The following is an 11,272-nucleotide window of genomic DNA, read 5'->3' as shown; positions in this document are numbered from 1 at the left end:
ATCTCTTGACCTCGTGATCCACCCGCCTCGGCCTCCCAAAGTGCTGGGATTACAGGCGTGAGCCACCGCGCCTGGCCATATATCATAATTTTCTTTGTTCATTTAATGCCATTTGTATCATCTCTACACCACTTTGTTTCTTATTTTTACATTCGTCAGGTTTAAGTAAAACACTGCATTACCAGTAGTAAAGGTTGACCTGAATGCTTATTATGAAAGCATTCTTGTCAAATTTCATTTTTAAAAAGCCACCTTAACTTGTGGTAAAGGCGCAGACTTGTGTAAAACCGTGGAATATTCACAGATCACTGAACCATGGTGGTCTATGGTTTGAAGTGAAAAACCACGGCACATGATGAGTCTGGAAAAGCAGAAGAGTATGAACTATGTTAAGTCTTAGGGTTAAAAAGGACTAGTTGCCAAGTATTTATTTATTATCATTGTAAATAGAAAAGTAAATCATCACAATTTTATGTGACTTTCCATGGGATACAAATATGTAGCATTCATCATAAAAGATGTCATCTGGATATCTTGTTCAAATATAATTTAAACTTAGTATGTTCTAATATTGTTAAAGATATAGGGATATAAACCACTCACATTTTAGTAAGAAAGGCAAGAAAATGACTAATAATGATATGATATAGCATATATGTTTGTTGTCCCGCACTGTCGTACGCCCAGCTGGGCAACGTTTGCGCTGCCAGACGTGGAGCAGTCGTGGCTAGTGACTGTGGTCGTAAAGTCCAATGGTCGTAAGTTGCATAGGTCGTAAGTCGATCAATACCTGTACTTCCTAACAGGTTAGCAGAGCCAATGGGACACAGGCCCCTTTCTCCCAAGAGTTCCCACAAAAAGTCCTAGGAGAGCTTGCATTGGCTCACAGCGGGTTCCATCATTGCTCAGCCAATCATTGTGGCCCCAGGGCATGCAGTGATCTAATTGGCCACATGCCTGAGACCTGCCTATCCCAGGGCCAGGAGCGGGGTAGGCCCATTCTAAAGACTTAGAGACTGAAAAAGAGGAGAGAGGGACACCCTTACCAGACACAGGGACGTTGATCCTGATAGGCAAAACCAAGACTGGCTCTAACAAGGTTCCTGTCTTAGTTATATCAGTGCCTTCCAGCCGGAGACCACCAGGAGTCCCTCTGTGGTCAAACCAAGCTGGGTTTGGTGGTTCTTTACACACACCATGGTGAGCTGTGGGACATCTCAGCAAGAAAGTATGATGGGGGGCTGGTCACAGAGGCTCACGCCTGTAATCCCAGCACTTTGGGAGGCCAAGGAACAGATGGAGGCTGTTGCAGTAGCTGGTAGCCGTCATGCATCTTAGCTGGGCGAAGGGGATGTGTGATCATTTTTGTGGTTTGCACAGTGACTTTGCTTTTGTCTGTGCTCAGGCATGATTAGGGGGTGAGGCTTGGTTTTGTCCTACTCCATCTCAGTCACAGAGTCACAGAGTGGCCCCATCTGATGTTGTTCTGTGAGATTGTTTTATTATTGTTGTTGTTTGTGGCTTTTTTTTTTTTTTAAGAGACTTGGTCTATCTATGTTACCGAGGCTGGTCTTGAACTCCTGGACTCCTGGGCTCAAGCATTCCAGCTGCTTCTGCCTCCCAGAGTGTTGGGATTACAGACGTGAGTCACTGTCCCTGGCCATTTCTTTCTTTTTTTTCTCTCTCTCTCTCTTTCTCTTTCTTTCTGTCTACAGAGTCTTGCACTGTCACCCAGGCTGGGTGCAATGGCATGATCTTGTCTCACTCCAACCTCTGCCTCCTGGGTTCCAGCGATTCTCCTGCCTCAGCTTCCCAAGTAGCTAGGATTACAAGCACCCCCTACCATGCCTGGCTAATTTTTAAAATTTTTAGTAGAGACAGTGTTTCACTGTGTTGGCTAGGCTGGTCTTGAACTCCTGATCTCATGATCTGCTCTCCTTGGCTTTCCAAAGTGCTGGGATTACAGGCGTGAGCCACTGCGCCCGTCCCAGCCCTGGCCATTTCTGTGAGATTATTTATGCTCAGAACACCATGGCTAGCTGTGAGTGCTGACCACAGTCAGGGCTGCTTTTTTCTTTCTCACTGATGAGGAAACAGGCCCAGACCAGGGCGCTCATAAGGGGGCCTTGAGGCTGGTCCATATCTCTTCATTAAGATGTTTTCCTCCTTGATCCAGAGCCCACAGCCCTTTGGAATCTTGGAGTACTATTAGAAAAGGAAGAACCTGTCTGGCTTGCGGGTTGGTGGGGAAGTTTCTCGCCCTAACCAACCTGGGTCATTGCATTCTAAATGCAAACGCTGAAGTTTCCTTCCAAGCCCGGGTGTGAACATCCTGACCCTGGCTCAGCCCCCTCCCATCCCTGCCTCAACTCCAGGGGAGGTTGTTGGGACTCTCTCCTTCACCTTAGCTAGGTTTGTCTCAGGAAGCTCCTTGTGCCCTCACCTTGTGAGTTCTCAGTTCCTGTGATGATCCAGGAAATCCAGAATCCAGCAAAGGGGCCAGTGTGGGGAGAGCAAGTGTGGAGAGTACATTGACATGGTGATGGGAGGCAGTACTGCCTGATGAGTGGTCCAGAGTGTGCGGTCATCATGAACCGCTTCTTAGCTGATGCTGGGGCAATCTTTCCCCTCTCTGAGGTTTAGTCTCTTCATCTGGAAAACAGGGCTGATAAGGAAGAGGATACTGGCCCCATAGGATGGTAGTGAGAATCAAATGAAGTTGTGTCAGAGTAAGGGCTGGGTACATGGAAGCTATTTTTTGTATTGTTTTGTTTTCTTTTTTTAAAAAAATTTTTTTTTTTTTTTTGAGATGGAGTTTCACTCATGTTACCCAGGCTAGAGTGCAATGGCGCAATCTCGGCTCACCGCAACCTCCGCCTCCTGGGTTCAGGCAATTCTCCTGCCTCAGCCTCCTGAGTAGCTGGGATTACAGGCACGCACCACCATGCGCAGCTAATTTTTTGTATTTTTAGTAGAGACGGGGTTTCACCATGTTGGCCAGGCTGGTCTGGAGCTCCTGACCTCATGTTCCACCCACCTCAGCCTCCCAAAGTTCTAGGATTACAGGCATGAGCCACCGCATCCAGCCTGTTTTGTTTTGTTTTCTAAGACAGGGTCTTGCTCTGTTGCCCAGGCTGGAGTGCAGTGGCTCTATCTTGGCACACTGCAGCCTCAACATCCCTGGCTTAGGTGATCCTCCCACCTCAGCCTCCCGAGTAGCTGGGACTACAGGTGCATGCCACCACACCTTCTAATTTTTGTATTTTTGATAGAGATGGGGTTTTGCCATGTTGCCCAGGCTTATCTCAAACTCCTGATCTTAGGGGATCTGCCCGCCTCAGTCCCCCAAAGTGCTAGGATTACAGGCATGAGCCACCGCACCTGGCAAGACACTGTTGTTGTTGTAACTGTTATTCATTTGGATACCTTGTGGTTTGAGTCAACATCAGTGAATGTCCAGAATTACAGAAATCCCGCATTCCACCTAGGGCAGTGTCTATCTCACTTTTGTGATCCAGCAAGAAATATACAGCCAGGTGCAGTGGCTCATACTGCAATCCCAGTACTTTGGGAGGCCAAAGTGGGTGAATTGCTTGAGCCCAGATGTTGAAGACCAGCCTGGGCAACATAGTGAGACTCCATCTCTACAAAAATCTTAGAAAAAAATTAGCCAGGCATGGCGGTGTGGGCCTGTAGTCCCAGGTATTCAGGAGGCTGAGGAGGGGGGATTACTTGAGCCCAGGAGTTGGAGGCTGCAGTGAGCCGTGATCATGCCATGCAGTCCAGCCTGGGTGATAGAGTGAGACCCTATCTCTAAAATAAATAAATAATTATACTTATCTCATGACTCAGGGTTCACATGCATACATGCACACATACACTAACAGAAGTTTTTATAAAACAATGATTCCAGGCCAGGTGTGGTGGCTCATACCTGTAATCCCAGAACTTTGGGAGGCTAAAGTGGGTGGATCACAAGGTCAGGAGTTCAAGACCAGTCTGGCCAACATAGTGAAACCTTGTCTCTACTAAAAATACAAAAAAATTAGCCAGGTGTGGTGGTGTGCGCCTGTAATCCCAGCTACTCAGGAGGCTGAGGCAGGAGAATCGTGTGAACCTGAGAGGAGGAGATTGCAGTGAACCAAGATCGAACCACTGCACTCTAGCCCAGGCAACAGTGCGAGACTCCAACTCAAAAACAAAACAAAACAAAACAAAACAAAACAAAACAAAACAAACTTCCCTTGACCTTGTGTTGCATTGCGATATTTTCCATTCATTCTATTCTATTCCACCAAAGAAATGCTGGCTGTGACCCATTACATTAATTTCACAGTTTTCTAGTCACTAGCCATCCAGGAGGAAGGTGAAATATTTAAGGAAAAGGAGGTTGGGGTTGAGCACGGTGGCTCACGCCTGTAATCCCAACAGTTTGGGAGGCCAAGTGGAAGGATTGCTTGAGGCCAGGAGTTCAAGACCAACCTGACCAACATAGTGAGATCCTCTCGCTGTCATAAAAACAAAAAGAAAAAAGAGTGCAGGTAATCAGTAGGATTGACACATAATGCAACAAAGGATAACAGAGGGAACCCAGAAACATGGCTTAAGAACAGAGAAGTTGGCCGAGCGTGGCAGCTCATGCCTGTAATCCCCGCACTTTGGGAGGCTGAGCGGGCAGATCACGAGGTCAGGAGTTTGAGACCAGTCTGGCCAACATGGTGAAACCCCATTTCTACTAAAAATACAAAAATGAGCCGGGTGTAGTGGTGGGCGCCTGCAATCCCAGCTACTGGGGAGGCTGGCAGGAGAATCGCTTGAACCTGGAGGTGGAGGTTGCAGTGAGCTGAGATCACACCACTGTACTCCAGCCTGGGCAAAAGAGCAAAACTCTGTCTCAAAAAAAAAAAAAAAAAAGAAGTTTCTTTTGACCCGGTTCTGACATGAGCGCAATTTTCACTCAAATATACATAATTTGAGATGCTCTGACTTCATCCATCATTCAGTCAACAACTCACTACATTCACTAGGCTCTGGGTGCCACTCTGTGCTGGGCAGTGATGGAGATAGGGTGTGACCGAGACAGTCCCAGGTCCTACTCTCAAGGAGCTCTCAGTCCAGCGGGGGAGACAGGAAAAGGCGGTGACAACAGAGTAGTCAGGCCTGGGATGGGGAAGCAGAGAAGCTTGAGAGGGTGGAGGAGGAGCCTGCTCCAGCCTTGGAGTGTCAGGGAGGGCTGCCTGGAGAGGGGCCACGTGACCCGGTACCTGACGAAGTCACTCCAAGGACAGGGTAGGTAGCTCGCACCATGAAGTCACTCCAGGGACAGGGTAAGATAACCCACACCATCCTCTCTTGGGCGCCCCTTGGCTTATAACCAATCCTGGATGCTCCCCTTCTCCTGGCTCAGGCTACCAGCCCTGCGACCCGCAGGTTATCTGCAACCGCGTGAACCACGTGCACGGCTGCCTGGCGGAGCTGCAGGAGCAGGCAGCGCGGCGGCGCGCGGAGCTGGAGGCCTCGCGGAGCCTGTGGGCGCTGCTGCAGGAGCTGGAGGAGGCCGAGAGCTGGGTGCGCGACAAGGAGCGCCTGTTGGAGGCTGCGGGCGGCGGCGGTGCGGCGGGCGCGGCGGGCGGCGCGCATGACCTGTCTAGCACCGCGCGCCTCCTGGCCCAGCACAAGATCCTGCAGGGCGAGCTGGGCGGACGGCGGGCGTTGCTGCAGCAGGCCCTGCGGTGCGGCGAGGAGCTGGCTGCGGCCGGCGGCGCAGTCGGCCCGGGCGCGGAGACGATGCAACTCGTGGGCCTGGCTGAGCGCGCGGCGAGCGCCCGGCGCCGCTGGCAGCGGCTGGAAGAGGCGGCGGCGCGGCGCGAGCGGCGGCTGCAGGAGGCGCGGGCGCTGCACCAATTCGGTGCTGACCTCGACGGGCTCCTGGACTGGCTTCGCGACGCTTACCGCCTGGCAGCCGCCGGTGACTTCGGCCACGACGAAGCGTCCAGCCGCCGCCTGGCGCGCCAGCACCGCGCGCTCACTGGGGAGGTGGAGGCGCATCGCGGGCCCGTGAGCGGCCTGCGACGCCAGCTGGCGTCTCTCGGGGGCGCCAGTGGCGCAGGGCCACTGGTGGTGGCGCTGCAGGTGCGCGTGGTGGAGGCCGAGCAGTTGTTCGCGGAGGTGACCGAAGTGGCCGCGCTGCGGCGCCAGTGGCTGCGGGACGCGCTAGCTGTCTACCGCATGTTCGGCGAGGTGCACGCATGCGAGCTGTGGATCGGCGAGAAGGAGCAATGGCTGCTCTCCATGCGCGTGCCCGATTCACTTGACGACGTCGAGGTGGTGCAGCACCGGTGAGCGCGCACATGTGGGACTCCAGAGTCCCCTCCTCATGCACCCAGTCTCACCTTCATTAGCTTAACAGTTCCCATGTTCGTTCAGCTGGAACTAGGGGTTCCAATCCCTGCTTCATCTGTAACCAGCTTTGTGACAGTTCTGCAACCTGCCTAACCTTCCTGAACCTCAGTTTGCCCACCCGTAAAATGGGGGTAATATTAGTCCCTACCCAGGTTTGTGGTGAAGGGTAAATGAGTTCATACATGCAGAACACTAAGCGAATGCCTGGGGCTAGAGGAAGCATTCCCCCAGCGTTTGCTCTTATTATATTACCCAGGTTTACATTTGTCAAGCATGAAATAAACGACCTAAGCTTCTACAGGGACACCTCAGTCTGGCCGCTCCATTGGAAGGCCTCCCACTGCCCCTGCACAAATGTCACCTCCCTAGCTATTAAAATAGCTCTGACCCTTGCCACTTTGTATTCCTTCATCCTGTTTTACATTTCTTTGTAGCACTTACCACCCCGTGACATATTATACAGTGATTTGTCTGCTGGCTGACTCTGACAAAGAGTTGCTCAATGAGTGGGTGAACAATGTGTGTTCCCCCTCTGCACCACTCTCTCTGAGCATCTTGTTCATCCGTTCATTCATTCAGCAGGTGTTTACTGAGTGCCTATGCCATCTTAGGTCTCATGTTGGACACTGCTGGAAACACAGGGCTGATCCTTGTCCCTACTGTGCCCACAGTTGCCCGGTTCTTTGAAACATTGATTTAAAGATGGGAGGACCATGTCCAGCTTAAAATAGACCTCAGTGGCTACCATGTGGAGGGTGGGTTGGAGTGGGTGAGAGTGGTGGCTGGGAACCCAGAGAGGCAACCAGGGAGGGGACCCAGACGGAGCTGAACAGGATTAGACCAGGACAGGAGGTAAGTGGACAGGCCATGGAGGCTGATGGGCCAGGGTGATTTTCCAAAACAAGGCCCAGGGCTCTGGCCTGGGGGATGACAGTGCTGTTTCCAACATGGGGGCCCAGAGGAAGAACAAATCTGAGTTAGGTGGGTGTGAATAGCCCCAAAAAGGTATACACCAGGCTTGGAGGTTGGAGACAGGTTCAAAAGGTAAGAGGTTGAGGCTGCATACTGAGATGTGACTGTCATGAGTTAAGCGGAGAAGACCAAGGCTGTGGGGTTGGGTGGAATCGCTGAAGAAGGGTGTGAGGGAAAGCCCAGAGGACTCGAGGCGGAGTTGCTGCTGAGGAATCCCACATTTAAATGTCAGGTAGAGGCCGGGCACGGTGGCTCATGCCTGTAATCCCAGCACTTTGGGAGGCTGAGGCAGGTGGTCACATAAGGTTAGGAGTTTGAGACCAGCCTGGCCAGCATGGTGAAATCCCGTCTTTACTAAAGTAGAAAAATTAGCCAGGTATGGTGGTGCATGCCTGTAAATCCCAGAAGGCTGAGACACGAGAATCACTTGAACCTGGGAGGCAGACGTTGCAGTGAGCTGAGATCACACCACTGCACTCCAGCCTGGGCGACAGAGACTCTGCCTCAATAAATAAATTAAATTAAATTAAAGGCAGCTGAAAACTGAGGGTGGAGAGTTAGGAGTAGAACCAGTAAAAGGCATTTCATAAAACCAAGGTCCAGCCGGGTGCAGTGGCTCATGACTGTAATCCCAGCACTTTGGAAGGCTGAGGCAGGTGGATCACATAAGGTCATGAGTTCAAGACCAGCATGGCCAGCATGGTGAAATCCCGTCTCTACTAAACATAGAAAAATTAGCCGGGCGTGGTGGTACACGCCTGTAGTCCCAGCTACTTGGAAGGCTGAGACACAAGAATCGCTTGAACCTGGGAGGCGGATATTGCAGTGAGCTGAGATCATGTCACTGCAGTCCAGCCTGGGCAACAGAGTGAGACTCTGTCTCAATAAATCAAATTAAATTAAATTAAATTAACAGTGGGTAGCAGAGGAAGAGCCCACAAAGGCGGCTGAAAAGTGAGGGTGGAGAGTTAGGAGTAGAACCGATAGAAGGCATTTCATGAAACCAAGGTCTGCAGGATTCGGGTGTCTGAGCATCTCCATCCTCCTTCTGCAGATTCGAGAGCCTGGACCAAGAGATGAACAGCCTGATGGGCCGAGTTCTCGATGTGAACCAAACAGTCCAGGAGCTGGTGGAAGGAGGCCACCCCAGTTCTGATGAGGTGCGTTCCTGCCAGGACCACCTCAATAGCAGGTAGGAGGGCCTGGGGCTGGGGGTCCCTCCCATCCTCCCCTTCCACACTCACACAACCACGGACAGCAAAGACGTGCAATCTCAAACTCCTGGCATCATAATGGCCACCTGATAAATCAACAACATGTTGACCAAAAATCATAATACCTAATGCTGGTGATGATGTGGTGAAATTAAAATAGACATTTCAGTTGGCTGTTCATTTATTTGTCCAGGAAGGATTTATTGAATATCTACAATCTGCCAGGAGGATTCCCAAGCACTTTATCTACCTTTTAAAAGTATCCCAATATTCTTCTGGGCACAGTGTCCCATACCTGTAATCCCAGCACTTTGGGAGGCTGAGATTCGTAGATCACTTGAGCTCCCACATTCAAGACCAGCCTGGGCAACATGGTGAAACCCCATCTCTCTCTACAAAAAAAAAAAAAAATACAAAATTTAGCCAAGCATGGTGGTGCACACTTGTAGTCCCAGCTACTTGGGAGGCTGAGATGGGAAGATGCCGTGAGCCCGGGAGGTGGAGATTGCAGTGAGCAGAGATTGCGCCACTGCACTCCAGCCTGGGCAATAGAGCCAAACCTTGTCTCAAAACAAAACAACAACAACAAAACCCAATATCCCAATTTCCATAGTAAAGGTCCTAGAATTCAGCTCTGTCTCTCTCTCTCTGTCTTTTTGAGACAGGATCTTGCTCTGTTTCCCAGGCTGGAATACAGTGGCATGATCATGGCTCATTGCAGCCTCCAACACCTAGGCTCAAGCGATCCTCCCTCCTCTGCCTCCTGAGTAACTGGGACTACAGGCACACACCACCATGCCCAGCTAATTAATTTTTTTTTTTTTTGTACAGACAGGATCTCACTATGCTGGCCATGCTGGTCTTAGAGCTCCTGGGCTCGGCTGGCCATGGCAGCTCCTGCCTGTAATCCCAGCACTTTGGGAGGCTGAGGCAGGTGGATCACCTGAGGTCAGTAGTTCAAAACCAGCCTGACCAATATGGAATAGAAACCCCGTCTCTACTAAAAATACGATAGTTATCCAGGCATGGTGGCATGTGCCTGTAGTCCTAGCTACTCAGGAGACTGGGACAGGAGAAATACTTGAACCTGGGAGGCAGAGGCTGCAGTGAGCCAAGATCACACCACTGCACTCCAGCCTGGGTGACAGAGAGAGATTCCGTGTCAAAACAAATACAAAAACAACTCCTGGCCTCAAGTGATCCTCGTACCTCAGCCTTCCAAAGAGCTGAGATTACAGTGTGAGCTACTGCTCCTGGCCTAGAACTCTTTAAGAATAGTAACAAACTAATCTCAGTACCTCTGGAATGCTACCAGCAATTCTCCCGGTGTAAGTACGTTCATAGATGAAGATGCAGCTCCAAAGACATGAACTCCTTATCCAAGATTACTCAGTCTATAAGTAGGAGTCAAATGCAGTTCTGGCTGAATGCTGAGCTGGGGCTGTTTATCGAATATATCCAGTCTTCCTGCTAAAACTATGGGGTGGAAACGACCCCACATTAGAGAGGAGAAACTGGATGCCCAGCTAATGTTTTGTTTTGTTTTGTTTTGTTTTTTGAGACGGAGTTTCGCTCTTGTTGCCCAAGCTGGAGTGCAATGGCGCGATCTCGGCTCACCGCAACCTCCGCCTCCTGGGTTCAGGCAATTCTCCTGCCTCAGCCTCCTGAGTAGCTGGGATTACAGGCACGCGCCACCATGCCCAGCTAATTTTGTATTTTTAGTAGAGACGGGGTTTCTCTATGTTGGTCTGGCTAGTCTCGAACTCTTGACCTCAGATGATCAGCCTGCCTCGCCTCCCGAAGTGCTGGGATTACAGGCATGAGCCACTGCGCCCAGCCTAATTTTTGTATTTTAGGGGTCTCAGCATGTTGCCCAGACTGCTCTCCAACTCCTGAGCTCAAGCGATCCACCTGCTTCTGCCTTCCAAAGTGCTGAAGTTACAGGTGTGAGCCACTGCACCTGGCTAAGAAATTTTAAAACATTAAGTTATTTAAATATAATAATAAGCTGGGAGTGGGGCGTGCCTGTAGTCCCAGCTACTCAGGAGGCTGATGTGGGAGGACCGCTTGAGCCTGGGAATTGGAGGCTTCAGTGTGCCATAAACGAATTTGTGAATAGTCATTGCGTTCTAGCCTGGGCAACATAGTGAGATCTCATGACTTAAAATTTTTAAAAAATCTAAATATCTAATGTGTTAATGTAACTAACATTTTTATAAAAAGTAACTTTTCAGGCCAGGCGGGGTTGATCACGCCTGTAAATTCAGCACTTTGGGAGGCTGAGGCGGGCAGATTACCCGAGGTCAGGAGATCAAAACCATCCTGGCCAACATGGTGAAACCTCATCTCTACTAAAATACAAAAAAATTAGCCAGGTGTGGTGGCAGGTGCCTGTAATCCCAGCTACTCAGGAGGCTGAGGCAGCGGAATCGCTTGAACCCTGGAGGCGGAGGTTGTAGTGAGCCGAGATTGCGGCACTGCTCTCCAGCCTGGGTGACAGAGCGAGACTCAGTCTCAAAAAACAAACAAAGGCCGGGCGTGGTGGCTCAAGCCTGTAATCCCAGCATTTTGGGAGGCCGAGGCGGGTGGATCACAAGGTCAAGAGATCGAGACCATCCTGGTCAACATGGTGAAACCCCGTCTCTACTAAAACTACAAAAAATTAGCTGGGCATGGTGGTGCGT

General features: G+C 50.6%; 1 protein-coding gene across 2 annotated transcripts in view; it reads left to right on the top strand.

Moving 5' to 3' along the window:
* SPTBN4 (spectrin beta, non-erythrocytic 4) overlaps positions 1 to 11,272 on the top strand; it is a 114,646-nt gene that overhangs the window by 53,609 nt on the left and 49,765 nt on the right. For both annotated transcript variants that reach the window (XM_037729458.1, XM_017503200.2), the window contains exons 14-15: positions 5,408 to 6,338; positions 8,429 to 8,566. In XM_037729458.1, coding sequence (XP_037585386.1) covers positions 5,408 to 6,338; positions 8,429 to 8,566 — 1,069 coding nt within the window. The remainder of the gene's footprint in view (positions 1 to 5,407; positions 6,339 to 8,428; positions 8,567 to 11,272) is intronic.

This window comes from Cebus imitator, unplaced genomic scaffold (assembly GCF_001604975.1).
Source record: "Cebus imitator isolate Cc_AM_T3 unplaced genomic scaffold, Cebus_imitator-1.0 Scaffold306, whole genome shotgun sequence".
NCBI lineage: Eukaryota > Metazoa > Chordata > Mammalia > Primates > Cebidae > Cebus > Cebus imitator.
The sequence above is the reverse complement of the archived record's forward strand: the minus strand, read 5'-3'. Positions and strand labels throughout refer to the sequence as shown.